The 18,237-nt window shown below is 47.8% G+C and overlaps 1 protein-coding gene across 1 annotated transcript in view; it reads right to left on the bottom strand.

Annotated features, from left to right (window-relative positions):
- The window catches only part of APBA2 (amyloid beta precursor protein binding family A member 2), a 46,519-nt gene extending 29,041 nt beyond the window's left edge, over window positions 1-17,478 (bottom strand). Inside the window, exons 1-3 of the mRNA XM_055555786.1 lie at window positions 16,508-17,478; window positions 2,600-2,680; window positions 1,150-1,186 (exon numbers count right to left, since the gene is read on the bottom strand). Of these exons, the coding sequence (XP_055411761.1) occupies window positions 1,150-1,186; window positions 2,600-2,680; window positions 16,508-17,467 (1,078 nt within the window). The 5' untranslated portion in view covers window positions 17,468-17,478. The remainder of the gene's footprint in view (window positions 1-1,149; window positions 1,187-2,599; window positions 2,681-16,507) is intronic.
- Between the last annotated feature and the right edge of the window lie 759 nt (window positions 17,479-18,237).

The following is an 18,237-nucleotide window of genomic DNA, read 5'->3' as shown; positions in this document are numbered from 1 at the left end:
CCCATGGACTGTAGCCCATCAGGCTCCTCCATCCATGGGATTTTCCAGGCAAGAGTACTGTATGAAAACACCCAAATGGCTTCATCACCACCATGAGGACCCCTCAGGTAAGGAATTTGAGGACTTCAGTTTCCCAGGTTTTTTAATTCTTTACTTAAAAAGAAAACCAGTATACCAAAAGTTTAAGTTATTTATTTCTGACGATCAATTAACCTTGCTCCCATAAACATTCATAAAAATCAATTACCAGCTTATTGAAAGAATTAATAAAATTGACACCATTGATTGTAACCCTTTAGCAAGAGCAATAGGCCTCCAGGCAAAGAGAAAGATCCTATTTTTAAGAGGTTCTTCATGTGGATGGTCAGAGGGTATTCTAAAGGTGTTGCCAGGGGTTCCCTGATGCCCTTCAGACAAGAGCCAAGCAGGTATGTTCCCCACATCAAAACTGACACAGAACAGATCAGCTAGGGGTTTTCATTGAATATTAAAATGCAATCGTAACCTCCTCAAAAGAGACAGGAGAGGAGAAGGAAATGAAGAGTCTTTAAGAAAAAAACAAAAAACAAAAACAGCAGCCTGAATTTGGATGCAATTATATCCACCCTAATCAGAAGTGTTAGATCACAATTAGCTGCTTTTAAAGACACAGTTCAATCTATTAATTTAATCATCAGTGTCATGTGTGAGGCCATTACTAAAGGTGTAATTAAATGGGATGTTCTATGTGTGTGAGTGCTAAGTTGCTCAGTCATGTCTGACTCTTTGCGACCCCATGGACCCTAGCCCACCAGGCTCTTCTGTCCGGGAGATGTTCTAGGCAAGAACACTGGAGCAGGTTGCCATGCCCTCCGTCAGCAGATCTTCCCAACCCAGGGATCAAACCCATGTCCTTACATCTCCTGCATTGACAGGTGGGTTCTCTACCACTAGCGCCACCTGGGAAGCCTGAGATGTTCTACTATTTCCTAATCAACTGGATCTCCCACAGATGACGTGGGCCCTCGCACCTTGCCTTATTACAGAACTGCTCCCCTGGAAGGGGTGCTTTATGCACAATTTTTGTAGGAGAAAACCAAAAGTCAAAGTCCCACTTGCATTGACATAAAAATGCAACCGACCCCTCAGAAAGAAAATTCAGTCACTTACCAGCCACAAAACTGGGAAAAGATGCCACCTTCTTTGTCTGTTAGGAAATATGAAAACACATACACAACAGTTGTACGCAGTTGGCCCATAAAATCTAAGCTGACACCATAATGTGACAAGTTTGATCCCATGAGTGACCAGTCTCTCCAAGAAACCAGCTCCTTATAGCAAAGCAGTGTCTTTTGGGCTCCATGATGTTTGAGTGGGGTGCCTGTTAACAATTCTCATGGGAAAACCTGGGATACAAAAGGCCATCAGCTGAGACCTAGGGACCCCCAGACTAGCACATCACTGCTAAAAAGGAAAACACCTAGTGGTTCTCCAACTGGTGGGCCTGAGTATTCCCATCTTTTGGCCACATCACACAGCATGTGGGATCTTAGTTCCCTGATCAGGGATCAAACTTGTGCCCTTTGCAGTGGAAGGTCAGAGTCTTTACCACTGAAGGAAAGTCCCCACAGGCACATCTTTAAAAGCAAGATGAAAGAGGGACTTCCCTGGAGATCCAGGTTAGGACTCCCCATTGGCATCAATGACTCAGAGGATATGAGTTTAAGCAAACTCTGGGATAGTAAAGGACAGGGAAGCCTGGTGTGCTGCAGTCCATAGGGTTGCAAAGAGTTGGACATGACTTAGTGACTGAACAATAACAATTTCCATTGCAGGGGGCACACGTTGATTCTTGGTCAGGGAATTAAGATCCCACATGCCAGGCAGAGCAGCCATAAATAAATACATACATAAAATTTTTTTTTAAATAAAAGCAAGATGAAGGAGATCAGACACCACTGCATGAGTGACCACAGTTATTTCATCCAAGTTACAAAACCTCATCCAAACCGTGCTTTCCAGATAAGGGAAATGACTTGCTTGAGGCCTCATTCTAACAACCTCCCCATCAGGGCAGTGGGAGTTTACACAGGATTGTTTTTAAAATCCACACAGCTGGTTTAGAACAGCGCTTATGGCAATTTCTGTAGACATTTCTGGTTCTCACAACCTGAGGAGGAGGGTTTCTACTAGCACCGAGTTGGGAGAGGCCAGGGATGCATCTAAACATCCTGTGGTGCCAGGGATGTCCCCCCCCCCAACAAAGAAGGATCTGGCCCCAGATATCCATGGTGCTACTACCCTTGAGTAATCCTGCTTTAGAACGTGACCGTCAGTGGGGTGGACTGAGCCTCCATCAAATTGGGGAGCACCAATGAGCCCCGTGGACCAGAAGCAACACAGGAGCGCATGGTGGTGGGGGGCTGAGTCAATAGAAAAGGGACTTCCCTTCCTCCCCCGGGGCCGCCTCCTCCTGCAGGGCCACCTGGCTTTGCTTGTCAGGACCCCCTTCTCCTAGGCACTGGGTGGGACCAGAGCCCTGTCCCACCCACATGGGATGGTGAGCCCATGGGGACAGGGCAGGCAGCTCCCATGTCAAGGCCCCCGGTCAGAACCTCACCTCTGGGATGTTGTTATTGTCAACTGGTCCATTGAGATCAGAGCGCTGTTGCTTTCTTGGCTGCTCCAAACCATTGCAAACCTGGAAACCAGGAAGTTAAAGATACAGATGAGGTCTTCACATGTCAGAAAAAATTTACAAATGACTTTAAAAATAGTTTAAAATAAATAAAATAAAAAATTTTTAAAAGAGACCAAGATACAAAACTGGAGACATGATACAATTTTGTAAAATATATGTGTACATAGGTATGTGTGGGTGCACACAGATATAATTTAACTTCTCTGTCAATAACATGTAGACTTTCATACATCTCAAAAGTTATGTGAATCATGGTTTCTAATTTTATTGTTTATTATTCTTTTCAATTGTGGCAAAGTGCATATGACAGAAAATTTGTGACTGTAACCATCTCTAAGTGTCCCAGTTCAGCAGCAACTAAGTACTTTCACCTAAATGGGCAACATCACCATCCATCTCAAGAACTCTCGTCATCCGAAAAAACTGAAACTCTGTCCCTATCAAACACTAACTTCCTATTCCTGCATCCCCCAGCCCCTGGCACCCACCAGTTATCTCTGTACTCAAAGGAACTCATATAAGTGGACTCATACAAGATTTGTATTTTTCATGACTGGTTTGCTTCACTGAGCATCACGTCCTCAAGGTTCATTCCTGTTGAAGCAGGTGTCAGAAAAAGCTGAATAATATTCCACCTTTTATAAAGACCACATTTTGTTCATCCATTCATCTGTCCATAGACACTGGGATAGATTCCATCTTTTGGCTTATTGTGAATAATGCTGCTACAAACGTGAGTGTACAGTTACCTCTTAGAGTTCCTGCCTTCAGTTCTTTATGTATATGCATATATATACATACATACATATATATATAATATATATATACACACACACACACACACACACACACCCAGAGGGGCTTCCCAGGTGGTGCTAGTGGTAAAGACTCTGCCTGTCTATGCAGGAGACGTAGGAGATGCAGAGACACAGGTTCAATCCCTGGGTTGGGAGGACCCCCCTGGAGAAGGAAGTGGCAACCCACTCCAGTTTTCTTGCCTGGAGAATCCCATGGGCAGAGGAGCCTGGTGGGCTACAGTCCATGGGGCTGCAAAAAGTCAGACACCACTGAGCCTGAGTATTAGATGTGACAGATTAGGTACCAGCAGTAGGACTACAGGATCATACAGCGATTTTACTTCTAATCTTTGGAGGAACTACCATATTGTTTTCCACAGCAGCTAAACCATTTTATATTCCCAGCAAGTGTCCAAAGGTTAAAATTATGTTTCTAAAAAAACTTTAATTCTTAGTTCAATGCAAATTCTAAAATCCAAATTATTTAGTTAGAGCAAAATAATCTACTGTTAGAGGGGAAAAAATGTCCCAAAGACACATCATAAGTCTTCTCTTAAAGAAGACACTCATCCAAAATTCCACTTAGTTCAATGAACAAAACTTAAAGTTGAGGTATATTTTCTCTACTTAACACCCTGTCTTTACATGTGTGCTAAGTCGCTTCAGTAGTGTCCGACTCTTTGTGACCCCATGGACTGTAGCCCACCAGGCTTCTCTGTCCATGGAATTCTCCAGGCAAGAACATTGGAGTGGGCTGCCATTTCCTCCTCCAGGGGATCTTCCCGACCCAGGGACTGAACCTGCATCTCCTGCATTGGCAGGTGGGTTCTTTACCACTAGCACTACCTTTGGAAGCCCTTAGTGCCCTGTACTCCAGAAAATCTCCTCAGATCCAAGAACTGAAACTGCTGTCCAAACCCCAAAGCATGCTCTGGTGAGCCAGCATCACAAGTCAAGTTCCAGAACTTTCCTGAAATAAGTTAGCAAGCATCACTTCCCTGGTAGCTTGGCAGTAAAGAATTTGCCTACCAATGCAGGGGACACGAGTTCAATTCCTGGTCTGGAAAAATCCCACATGCCATGGAGTAACTAAGGCCCGTGCACCACAGCTACTGAGCCTGTTGTGCTCCAGGGCCCGTGCTCCACAGCTACTGAGCCTGTTGTGCTCCAGGGCCTGTGCTCCACAACAAGAGAAGTCACTACAGTGAGAAGCCCACACACTGCAGTTAGAGAGTAGCCTCTGCTCGCCACAGCTAGAGAAAAGCCCGCACGCAGCAACAAAGACCCAGCACAACCAAAAATAAATAAAGTATCAAGCAGTAGCAATATGATGACAAGACAATAATAAGTTTTATTTACAAATAAATTTATACTATGAACATACACATACATTATACTTACATTTATTTATGAAGAACTTTTTTTTTAAAGGAAGATGGCTGTTTAGGAAAGTGGGTTCTAACCGGACACCTAGCCTGCCTGCATCTTCATCTTGGACTTATAGCCTCAGCCTCCAGATCTGAGAGAAATAAATGCATGTTGTTCTAAGTCCCCTGGTTTATGATACTCTGATTTAGCAGCCTGAAAGGACTAAAAGATAACACTCCTTCCACGAATGTTACAGTTTGGTCTAGAACCTAATTTTTCTGGCAGGAAGAGGACCATCATGTGGGGTAATAGACTCTCATTGAGGTGCCAGATACATGGTGGGGAAAACAGTACCTCCAGGACTGCCACCTGCCTTGTGTCAGGTGCCTCTGAGAAATGGAAGAGGTCTCCATTCTGAGGGACCCACTTTGGGCTTGGCCAGGGAACCCAGGCTGGCCAGACGTCAGTGCCTCACATCATCCTACCTCCACCCCAACACCTCAGCATGGGGCCACAGCATGTGGTGACCATGGGCAACACAAAGTCTCAGGCTCACGTCGAAGGGCAGCTTCTCCCCAAAGCTTCCGCAGCCTGGACCCTTCCCTCTGGAGCAACATTTCCTTTAACTCCCTTGGACCTCTCATCACCATGGCAACCACATCTCATGAAAAACAACCAGAGTTGTTTCCAGAGAGGCAGGGGGTGACTTCTGCTACTTCTCCTTGGGAAAACCTATCTGGTGCTCCTGTCATCATCTCATGGCAGGGGTGGGGGGCTTGGCAGCAGGTGACACAGCATCCGAAATGAGCATGGTGAGAGGCCCACGTGGACGTGGGGTCCTGGAATCTTAGAGGAAGATGATATTCAACCCTTTGTGCCCTCCCCACGGCCCAGCAGCCAGGTGCACCTCAAAATAAAATGCCAGCCAGGGTTATCTCTGATTTTCACAGCCAACATGGAAAGCTGGGCCATATCCCTCATTAAGTAATTCCAGTGGGCATTCTTGGTGCCACCTACTGGAACCCCTATCAGCCATCGCTGGTGAGGAGGGGCAGGTGAACTGAAACATGCTAATGCAGCAGGAACCCCAAACCTGCCCTTCATGGATCCCTGAGAGCAGAACACTATCTGGTGGCACAGGTTGGGCACAAAAAGCCAGCACCAGGGCCAGCTGTTCAGGGCAGAGATGACATGCCTGTAAGAAAAATCCACTCATTTGAAAAATGAATAAATACACCCAGGCTTCCCGGGTGGCTCAATGGTAAAGAATCTGCCTGCCAGTGCAGGAGACATAAGAGATGAGAGTTCTATCCCTAGGTGGGGAGAATCCCCTGGAGAAGGAAATGGCAACCCAATCCAGTATTCTTGCCTGGACACCCCCATGGACAGAGGAGCCGGGTGGGCTACAGTCTACGGGGTTGCAAAGAGTCGGACATGACTAGGCACACACGCATGCAGACAAAAAACATCCTGGCTCCAGTTGGTGAAATTAAAGCTGGAGCTTTTTAAACGTGTCAATTCTGATTGTGCCTGCTGGATTAAACTGAAAATCCGGTGAAATGATCCACGTGGCTTCGGATGGAATAATGGCAAACAAGCACACGCCCAGTCACTCTCGAGTCATCTGGAACAAAAGCCAGGTGTTTCCAAATGTGGTCCTGGATGACACGGGGATGAGCGACATGGAGGGGAGCTCCATCAGGGACAGACAGCATCAACACAAGGCCAAGGAAGCCACTGCTTCCCACTGGACTGTCCCATCTCTCTCCAGACAGGACTCAGTGTCAGAGAAACGCCAGTGCTGCACTCAGCAAAGGGAGAACCTTCTCCAGGAATCCTTTCTTGTTTTCAAAGGCATTGGTCAACTGACACATCAGTCATTCCATCCAAGACGTGCCCTCCTCCGTCCTGCTCAGGGAAGTGGGGGGCGGGGGTGGTTTCAACTGGGACAGCGACACTACAGATGCTCCCATGGGGCCAAGCTGGGGGCATCCCCCACAGGGCTGCTGATGGTCTGATCACTGACGGTCTCATCAGTGCCCTCCTCATCTTCTCTCAGAGGCCCTTCGATCCATCCCCTGACAAATGGTGGCTCAGAAAAATAACAATCTGGCTCTGTACCTCTCAGCATTCAGGCCACTCCATGATCTTCACCTGGAGGAGGAGAAGCCCTTGGATCAAGTCTTGACTCTTCTCTCACTCATCCCTCAGGGGACGATCACATCTTCTCAAAGCCACCGCTGCTACTGCTTAGTCGCTTCAGTCGTGTCCAACTCTGTGCCACTCCATGGACTGCAGGCCACCAGGCTCCTCTGTCCATGGGATTCTCCAGGCAAGAATACTGGAGTGGGTTGCCATGCCCTCCTCCAGGGGATCTTCCTGACCCAGGGATTGAACCCCGGTCTCCCACATTGCAGACGGACTCTTTACCATCTGAGCCACCAAGGAAGCCAAAACTCTGGCTTAAGAGAATCATGACGAGATCCACTGGGGAAGCCACTGGGGGCTGGCCTTACTCTCTGTGACTTGTCTGATAAAACTTCCTCCACCACCAACACTGGGCCCCTCTGGCGCCTCATTCCATCGTTCACTCTCTGTTCACAGGGCACTTTAGGAAGGGGTGGAGGGTACCCTGGGGGCAAGACTTTCTGAGTAGAGCCATGTTTTCCTAAACTGGCCTCTGTGTCTCCATCCTCATTACTATTTCAAAAATACACTTTGTGAGGCTGCCATAGTGATTCCTCTGATTGATCTGGGCAAAGTAGATTGAAACATTCTGTAAAGGATTCACCATTCTAGATGCCATTAAGAACATTCATGATTCACAGGAAGAGGTCAGAACATCAACAATGACAGGAATTTAGAAGTTGATTCCGACCCTCATGAATGACTTTGAAGTGGATTCCTGAGCGGAAGAAGTAACTACAGATGTGGTGGCAACAGTAAGAGAACTAGAATTAGAAGTGGAGCCTGAAGATGTTACTGAATTACTGCAATCTCATGATACAATTTAAATGCATGAGGAATTTGCTTCTTATGGATGAACAAAGAAAGTGGTTTCTTGGGAAGGAATCTAATCCTGGTGAAGATGCTGTGAAGATTGTTGAAATGACAACAAAGGATTTAGAATATTACATAAACTTAGCTGATGAAGCAGTGGCAGAGTTCCAAAATTGGATTGGATTGACTCCAATTTTGAAAGAAATTCTACTGTGGGTAAAAATGCTCTCAAACTGCATTGCATGATACAGAGAAATTGTTTGTGAAAGGAAGAGTCCATCAATTGAGGTAAATTTCACTGTCATCTTATTTTAAGAAATTGCCATGGCCACCCCAGTCTTCAGCAACCACCAGGCTGACCAGTCACCAGCCATCCACACTGAGGCCAGGCCTTCTGCCTGCAAAAAAGATGACAACCCCAGAAGGCTCAGATGATGCTTAGTATTTTTTAGCAATAAAGTATTCCTTTATAATAATTTTTAAATTTTATTTATTAATTTTGGCTATGCTGGGTCTTTGTTGCTACGTGGGTTTGTCTCCAGTTGCAGCAAGCGGGGGCTGCTCTCTAGTTGAAGTATTCAGGCTTCTCACTGCAGTAGTTTCTCCTGTTTCAGAGCAGGGGCTCTAGAGTGCCATCTCAGTAGTTGTGGTACACAGGCTTAGTTGCCCCGAGACATGTGGGACCTTCCTGGACCAGGGATCAAGCCTGCATTCACATGAGGATTCTTATCCACTGGACCACCAGTTAAATACTAAAGCACTCTTAAATTAAGGTACACATTGTTTTTTAAACACTATTACACACCTAACAGATGACAGTATAGTGTGAATATAACTTTTGGATGCACTGAGACATCAAAAAATGTGTGTGACTCACTTTATTGAGATATTCACTTAACTGCAGTGGTCTGGCATCAAACCACAATATCTCAGGGGTCTGCTAACACAGAAGGAGAGCAGATTTGTCATCACCAGGGTCTACAGGGAGAGGAAATTGAGGACTGACTGCTTGGTCCAGTGGCTAAGACTCCTCACTCCCAATGCAGAGGGCCTGGGTTCAATCCCTGGTCAGGGAACTAGATCCCAAATGCCCCAACTAAGACTCAGTACAGTCAATAAATACAAATGAATATTTAAAAAATAATAAGCATGGTCTCCTCTAGGGTTGAGGAAAATGTTCTAGAACTGAGTGGTGGTGGTTGTACAACATTGCAGTCGATGTCACTGAATTGTACCCTCTAAAATGGTCAAATCAGTAAATTTCATGTTATGTGTCTATAGCTACACTTTTAAAGTAACAGGGAAAGGAGTAAAGAGACCTCAAATGATCAAAAACACACTGACTCCACCTTTGACACCCCTTTCAACTAAGCACTAGATTCCTGCATGGCCGTCAGGGCCAGCTGGTGCAGGACTAGCCCTCACTAGGGACACAAGGGCCAGGGGGAGGAGGCGGGCAGCCCAAATACAGTGACAGGACCACAGATACTTCTCCTTCCAAAACACCTGCCCCCCACCCTGGATGTCACAGTTGGATTCCAGATTCCATCCTGGGGAAGGAGGCACCCTAACACTCCGGGCAGTTATAGGACCAGGGAGCATCACATGTGATTTAGCTCAATTCTCAAAGGTGAAAAGCCCCATGACCCCTGGGGGCCAGCAGGCTGCTTCTCCCACTGGTTTCATAAGTTTGCTACAAACACACCCATCCCTGCCAGTAACTATAAGGTAAGGAGCTCTGTGTGAACAGTTCAATCACAGCCTAATGACAGCAGTTTAATGACCCTCCAGGGTGAAGAGCAACCTTTTGGTATTGCAGCAAGTTCAGGCCAGTAGCTCTTGTGAGCCCGGAGACCCTCCCTGTTCCCCCAACCACTCCCCTTTCAGCATAGAGCCCGTCACACATTCTGGGAAAGTGAATGTGGCATCAGATAAGTGCATGAAACCAAGGCACCCAGGTCAGAAGGAAACCAGATGAGGATGCTAAGTCAATGTTCAAATTCCAGCTCCAAGACACTTCCCATATTTAGCTTGTCCATAGAGACTGCCATTCCCAGCCTAGAACTGCCCAAACCAGCTCTCTGTTCTCTGGACATGAGAAGGAATTCTCTGTTCCAGTCAATACTTTTAGTCCTGGACTTCCCTGGTGGCCTGCCAATGTAGGAGATGTGAGTTTGATCCCTGGTCCGGAAGATCCCACATGCCATGGAGCAGGCCATGGAGCAGCTAAGCCGGTGCACCACAATTACTGAGCCTGTGCTCTAGAGCCCATGCTCTGCAACAAGAGAAGCCACCACAGTGAGAAGCCCATGATAACTAGAGAGTAGCCCCCCACTCACCACAACTACAGAAAAGCCTGAGCAGCAGTGAAGACCCAGCACAGCCAAAAATAAATTAATAAATAAGTCCTAAATAATACTATTGGCATGTGTGTGTTCAGTCGTGTCCAACTCTTTACAACCCCATGGTTTTAGCCCACCAGGCTCCTCTGTCCATGGAATTTTCCAGACAAGAAATACTGGAGTGAGTTGCCATTTTCTTCTCCAAATAATACTACTAGTCCTAAATAATAAACAACTCAATGGAACTGCCTACAGCTACCAATACTAAATCATATAACTCCTAATTTGAAAAGCAAGTTTAACCAGGAGATCCCAATGATCTAGTGAACTTCTATTAAATCTACTGTTATGAATGTGCTGTACAGAACATCTGGTTTTCTTAAAGTTGAGGATGAGGAGAGAGTGTTTTCATAGTAAATTTGATAACATATTTTTCTTTTAATGATACTAACAAGGTACGACCTCAATCATTTCATGTAACCCAGTGGTCTGCATGATCTATGTGAAAGCCCAGCAGGAATAATAATCTGCGGTCCAACCCTCCTCTGCCCTTCCACCCCTGCCAAGGTGGGATCACGTCTGTTACTGGACAAGACCCCAGAAGGAGAGAGGGAAGGTGCCCCCTCCTCACTCAGGATGTGGTTGTCTACTCATGGCTCATCTTAATCCTGAATATCCTGAAAACTTCCAGAGATGTGCAGATCCACCCAGTGTCCACAGGCCCACATGAGTGTGGTCAGCTATCTCTCCTGTGGGTCCACCAGTCCTTCGGATAGACAAAGAATGTTTTGTTTGCATGATATGGGTTACAGGGGCTCAGATTGGCTCAACTTGGTTTCAGATGATTTTAGTTGGCTCAGCCTGGTGAATGGGACAAGAGTCTTTTCTTGTTAGATATACCTAAAATAAAATGTATCATTTTAACCAATTTTAGGTGGACAATTAAGTGGCATTAGGTGCATGCACACCGATGTACAATCATCACCACCATTCGGCCCCAGAACTTTTCATCATCCCCAATGGAAGCTCTGTCTCCATTAAACACTAACCCCATCCCCCCCAAATCCCACCAACTCCCAGTCTGCCTCCATCTCTGTGGGTTTAATTAGTCTAGGTACCTCACTTGTGTGGAATCATATAGGATTTGACTTTTTGTGAGGCTATTTTCACTCAGCACAGTGGCCTCAAGGTTCATCCCTGTTGTAGCATCTCCTTTCTTTTTAGGGATGAATAATATTCCATTGTATTGTATGTAAAAGTCTTTCTTAGGTAACTAACTGTGGCTCAGAAGAGAAATCAATCTTCCCACAAATACTGAAAATAATGACCAAGCTGAAATCTCTGAATTTGTGCCAAGCAGCCCATATTTTAGGTGACTTAGAATCCTTTGGCTTAATTCCCTGTTTCATTTTTTTCCTGGCATTTAGAAAGGGGGTTGTAGATTAAATAAGATATCGGGCAAAAAAAACCTCAGGCAGCAAGTCTACTTCATGACATCTCCCATTGCAAATTTGCAAATTCAATGTAACAAGAAAAACTCTAACCCACCACCACTCTTGTGTCTGGAGTAGGTTTTGAGGACCAGTGAATGACTACATTATCCCCTCATTTCTTGAAATTAACATTCACATTTCTAAAAGTGACCAGCATGCTATGTTTTATATTCATGGGTCCCCATGAATGAACAAACGAATGAATGAATGCAGAAGGGAATAAACAGATCACAGCAACGAAGAGCATCTATTTTCAATGGCTTGCCTTGTGGCTCAGATGGTAAAAAATCTGCCTGCAATGTGGGAGATCCAGGTTCGAGAAGATCTGGGTCGGAAAGATCCCCTGGAGGAGGAAATGGCAACCCACTCCAGTATTCTTGCCTGGAGAATTCCACAGACAGAGGAGCCTGGGGGCAGGGGTGGTTACAGTCCATGGGGTCACACAGTTGGACATGACTGAGCTGACACACAGAGAAAGAAGAAGCAGCCTCAGTGGCCAGAGCTCCCCAGAAGCACCCAGAGACCTGGCTCAGGTAGGAGTAGTCTGGGTCTGAGCCCATCTGAGGAAGACCCTGGGATGGGTGAGTCTTCAGCAGAGCATAACCGTCCAAAGTCAGAGATCCAGAGGCTCCAGGAGTCAAGGTCAGGGACATGGATCTCCTAGCTGGCACCCGGGGCTGCTTTGAAGGGAAGCTTGAGACCCAAAGACTAAGAGGGAGGGGTCGGGGTGGGGCAGAGCTGCACCAACAGTCAAAATGGGCAACGGAGGCAGAATCTGAGGCCATCTGCAAGTGTTTGGGCTGATGAAGAGGACTGACCAAGGAGGGTAAACAGGCAACGCCCCCAACAGCAACCTCCCTCCAAGCTGATGTGGTGCTCCCCCAGCACTGTCCTGAGCCACAGACCCTCATCTAAACTCTAGCTCAGGCCCTCTGACCTATCCAGCCTGGCTGCACCCAGCACAGGGCAAGTGGCCAGCAGAGGGGCAGACCCAACATTTGTGTCAGTACCAAGGACAGCGCATGGCCAGCTCAGTCACCATGCCTGAAGAGGACCATCTGTTTGCTGCTGGAACCAACCAGAGGGACCCAACAAGTTCAGATCCAGGCATCCGTTCACTCCAGCAGTCTGGGCCTGGGCTTGGGCTCAGGTGGAGAGACCAGCTTTTCTCCTGTGAAGGCTGATCATGGTCCTGGCAGGGTCTGGAGTCCACTCTCGGTCCTGGGGCACCCTCCTGTGTCACACCCTTTCTCAGCCTTTCTGAGCTGTGCTGAGTTCTCCTGAGTTGTCCATGGCATGCACTAGTGCAAAGCTGGGAGGTATTCTTGGTTAGCTTCCTATCACCACAGGGCCGTGTCTTTTTTAGTCACCGATTAGCACTGACCGTGATCTGAGTGCTTTGGGGTGCAAACCCCATGACTGCCTCTGCCACGCTGTTCCATCTCCAAATCTCATGCTCGGCAATGTGGTCTTTCTCCATGAACAGAAGCTGTTGCTATATATTCTCCTATGGAGCCCTGCACTTCCTGGGGAATGTCATGAGAATAACGGATCCTCTGGGATGTGTCTCGAGTTCCTGGAACTTGTAGGGGATGCTGATGGTGTTCAGGGATGGAAGATGCTGGGGGGTCAGCACCCTGCCCCAGTCCTCCACCCAGTTCTCTGTTGCTTAAATCTGCCCTGGACACATTCCATGGCACATCCATGCCATTCGAATCAAAGCAGTGCAATTCCAGCTCCACACATGGCAGGCACCCTCTTCCTTGGCACCTGTTTTTATAGATGCTGCCAAACCCATCCCCTCTGTCCCTTACACAGGAGCCTCTGCCTTGGCCATCCACCTGAGATGCTCTGGGCCTTCCTGACGTCCTGCCCCTTAGCCCCCTTGAGGTTCCCAGCCCCCTGATGGGCTCTGTCCCTCTCACATCACCATCCTCAAGCCAGGTCCTTCACTTCCACTTGTCCTCCTGGCCTCGTCACAATCCCCAACCCTGCTGCATGCTGAGGATACCCATGACCTCCAGGTTCAGCCCTTCCTGGTCAGCTAATTTCCCAAAGCCCCCCCTCTAAGTCCCAGGGCCACCCTGCTTATCACCCATTGCCTTATCACTTATCGCCTGTCCCCAGAAAGCCTGCCTGGGACTCGTGGGCCGGGCAGGGGCTCCTCTAGGCTCCCAGTCACACCCAGATGGACAGAGAGTCTCTCCCTCTAGAATGAGGTTCTCCATGCAAGCTCAAGTCACTTTCATCTCTGCACCCCAGAGCCTAGCACATGGCAAGGGCAATTTCCTTGCACCACGTGGGAGGCTTTGCAGATGCAGCCAGCCCAGGAGATCAGGAGTGGCCTCAGTGGGAGAGTAGGCTCTGAAGGAATGCCAGTTCAGAAATTCAGAGCTGCCCCCCTCATGGGGGGGGCCTCCCCCATATCCACTAATGCAACAAGAGTTTCTTTACAGCCCAAAGCCCCCAGTGCATACACAACTGCCTTGAGTGACAGGAACACTCCAAAAATGAAGTCAGCTTATGCTTATCAATCTTTTAAAAAAAATCAAAAGGCATCAAAGGGAAGTTCTAGAAACTTAACTGTGAGTCAACAGGACATTTCGCCCAAACACAAGCTCTCACTTTATATATTTCTCAAATGCATGAACTCTTCTGGGGAAAAAATATTAATGAAGGCATTAAAAATATGAAAGCATATATATGCAATGGAGTATTACTCAGCCATAAAAAGGAAAAATTGGAATAAAAAGTGAAAAAATGGAATATTACTCAGCCATAAACAGTCATAATAAGGAACTCCTTATTAGCCATAATAAGGATCTGAGCCACAGTCATCTCCTGGTCTTATTTTTGTTGACTGTATAGACCTTCTCTATCTTTGGCTGCAAAGGTCCATCTAGTCAAGGCTATGGTTTTTCCAGTGGTCATGTATGGATGTGAGAGTTGGACTATAAAGAAAGCTGAGTGCTGAAGAATTGATGCTTTTGAACTGTGGTGTTCAAGAAGACTCTTGAGAGTCCCTTGGACTGCAAGGAGATCCAACCAGTCCATCCTAAAGGAGATCAGTCCTGGGTGTTCATTGGAAGGACTGATGTTGAAGCTGAAACTCCAATCTTTTGGCTACCTGCTGCGAAGAGCTGACTCATTAGAAAAGACCCTGATGCTGGGAAAGATTGAGGGCAGGAGGAGAAGGAGACAACAGAGGATTAGATGGTTTGATGACATCACCGACTCAATGGACATGGGTTTGGGTGGACTCCGGGAGTTGGTGATGGACAGGGAGGCCTGGTGTGTTGCGGTTCATGGGGTCGCAAAGAGTCGGACATGACTGAGCGACTGAACTGAACTGAAAAAGGAATGAAATTTGATCATTTGTAGATAGAGATGTGGATGAACCGAGAGAGAGGCATACAGAGTGAAGTAAGTCAGAAAGAGAAAAACAAATACTATATATTAACACATATATGTGGAATCGAGAAAAATGGTACAGATGAACCTATTTGCACGGCAGGAATAGAGATGCAGACATAGAGAACAGACTTGTGGACATGGGGTAAAGGAGACTGTGGGATGAATTGGGAGACTGGAATTGACACATATACACTATCATATGTAAAATGGATAGCTAGTGGGAAGCTGCTGTATAGCACAGGGAGCTCAGTTCAGTGCTCTGTGATGACCTAGAGGGGTGGGATGGGTGTAGGAGGAGGCTCAAGAGGGAGGGGATATATGTATATATCCCCTGATATAAGCTGATTCACTTTGCTGAGGCTCAAGAGGGAGGGGATATATGTATATATCCCCTGATATAAGCTGATTCACTTTGCTGTACAGCTGAAACTAACACAACAATGTAAAGCAACTATCAGTTCAGTTCAGTTCAGTTGCTCAGTTGTGTCCTACTCTTTGCGACCCCATGAACCACAGCACACCAGGCCTCCCTGTCCATCACCAACTCCCGGAGTCCACCCAAACCCATGTCCATTGAGTCCGTGATGCCATCCAACCATCTCATCTTCTGTTGTCCCCTTCTCCTCCTGCCCTCAATCCTCCCCAGCATCAGCACTATATCCCAATAAAAATATATGAAAGCAATTCATTTTCATTTGTCCACAGAATTAGCCAAATATAAGTTCCTTTACAGGCATCTAATAATCACATCTTCTTTTTATATACACAAGGTTTTTTTGAAGGCAGCTTTTCAAAAGTGTTTATTACAATATACACTTTACTTTGCTATAATTAAAAGAAAATATAGTTACGCTTAAATCCACTGGCCTCATTAGCATGCATTTCTTCTCCACATCTCTGTCAAACCTTCAAATAATTATTTGCAAAATGGTTATTTACAGTGAATTTCCAATTACACCAAGGCCCCCAGGCTTTCAGAGAAGTGTCACCAGATTCAACTACCCCTGTGAAATGCACTCAGGTTGCTGCCCCTTGCCACTAGGCTGTCCCAACCACTGGCCACAGCTGTCTGCACTTGCCGACAGTACTAGATCCCTGTGACTGACCAAAACCACCCAGAGAGGGGCAACAGTCTCAGGGACCACTCCCACACAAGCAGATCAGAGCAAGCAGGGGAAGGACCCAAGCTCTGCGGGGGGTCTGGGTGTCTGCTGGGAGCCCTGGTTGCCAATCAGCCTCAACAAGATTTCCTCAGCAATTACTACAGCATCTGATGGGTGAACAGGAGTGGCTGGAAAGTCCACGCATAACTGAACACGTGGAGCGCTGGCTCGCATTCTGACCCGTGGGCTGCATGGACACCTTTGCTCTCAGCCCCTCCCTCCGCTTCCCCAGGGCCAGCCAGAATCTTACCTCTTCTTGGGGCCACTTGGGCCTCTCCTCCGGGGTCCTGGTCTTGGTCTTGAAGCTCCTCTGAGGGTCGGCGGGGTGCTTGGCTTCAGGAGGGAGGTTCAGCGACTTGGGCCTGCCCTCGTGTCTGTTGGGGCCACGGCTGGCCTCAGCCGGCGGGCAGGCCTCAGGGGAGTCCCCAGGCCCCGTCTCGGGCCCCCGTGGTGCGTGCTCGGGGCTGGCCTCGCCGCCACTTGTGATGCTGCTCATGCTCAGGCTCATCTTGATCTCGGCCACGATCTGGTCGATGTCCTCCTCCTGGTCCTCTGGGTCCCCGTCCCTGCGCCTTGGGCGGTAGGGCGACGTGCTGCCTGCATTCCCATTGGCCTCAGCAGGGTAGTAGTCCTGGTAGGCCTCCTCGCTGGGACAGTAGTGGACGTCCTCTTCCTGGTCCCGGGAGTCCAGGACTGAGGCCTCATCCTCGGGGACAGAGAGGTGGCCGTCCCGGTAGCCAGGGCTGCCCGGGTCACTGTGGCCATGTGCATGTGGGCCCGTGGGCTCCGTCCACTCCTCCACCGCCTCCTGGCACTCATCTGTCTCCAGGTGTCGCGTGTCATGAGCCAGGTAGCCCTGCCCGTCACAGTCTGTGCCCTGCAGGTAGCTGTCGTCCTCGGGGCAGTAGCGGATGTAGTAGGTGATGCCCTCCTCCTCTTCGGGCAGCCCCTCATCGTAGTCCTCCTCCTCCGAGGTGTTGTTCACATAGTCGGAGCTGGAGTCCCCATCAGGGCTCTGGTCAGGGCCACCCTGCTCAGCAGGCACTGGGCTCTCGGGCCGCAGGGCCGCCAGCTCCAGGTCGGTGGGCACGTACTCCTCCAGGGCCAGTTCCGCGTCCTCACTTTCGGGTTCCGGGCCCGGCCTTGCCCTGTGGTCCAGCAGGCTGCTCGCCACACTCTGACGCTTCCGGTGGGCCATGGTGGGGCTCATACGGCCATCGTCACCAGGCAGCAGCCACTGCAAGGAGGAAGGATGACAGGAGAGTCAGAACCTGGCCCAAGAAGCACGCCCAGGAGATGTAACTTGTGTCCGTTCAGATGACAGGACACCCCACCTCAGCTGACTCCGGTGTCAGGACCATTGCATGCCCTGCCAAGGAGACAGGAGGGCACCAGGGCTGGAGGAGGAAAAGGGGACCCTGGTGGCCCCCCAAGACACCTGCTGCTTCCTCCCAACTCGCCACTCACTCATGACTTCTCTGTCCTATATAATTGGAGTATAGTTGATTTACGATGTTGTGTTAGTTTCTCGTGACCAGAAAAGTGAATCAGTCATACATGTATAAACATATATATATATTTTTTCAGATCCTTTTCCATCATAGGTTATCACAAGGTATTGAATATAGTTCCCTGTGCTATACAGGTCTTTGTTGATTATCTAGATTATATATAGTAGTGTGAATGTGTTAATTCCAAACTCCCAATTTATTCCTCTCCCAATCCTTTCCCCTTTGGTAACCATAGTGAATTTTCCATGTCTGTGAGTCTGTTTCTGTTAGGTAAATAAATTCATTTACATCATTTTTTGGAGAAGAAAATGGCAACCCACTCTAGTATTCTTGCCTGGAGAATCCCACAGACAGAGGAGCCTGGCAGGTTACAGTCCATGGAGTCGCAAAGAGTCGGACAGGACTGAGTGACTAAGCACAGCACATTTGTAAGACAATTATGCAGCAATTAAAATATTTACAAAGAGTT

This window comes from Bubalus kerabau, chromosome 19, assembly GCF_029407905.1.
Source record: "Bubalus kerabau isolate K-KA32 ecotype Philippines breed swamp buffalo chromosome 19, PCC_UOA_SB_1v2, whole genome shotgun sequence".
NCBI classification, from domain to species: Eukaryota; Metazoa; Chordata; class Mammalia; order Artiodactyla; family Bovidae; genus Bubalus; species Bubalus kerabau.
Note: the sequence above shows the minus strand (reverse complement) of the source record. Positions and strands in the feature narration are given on the sequence as shown.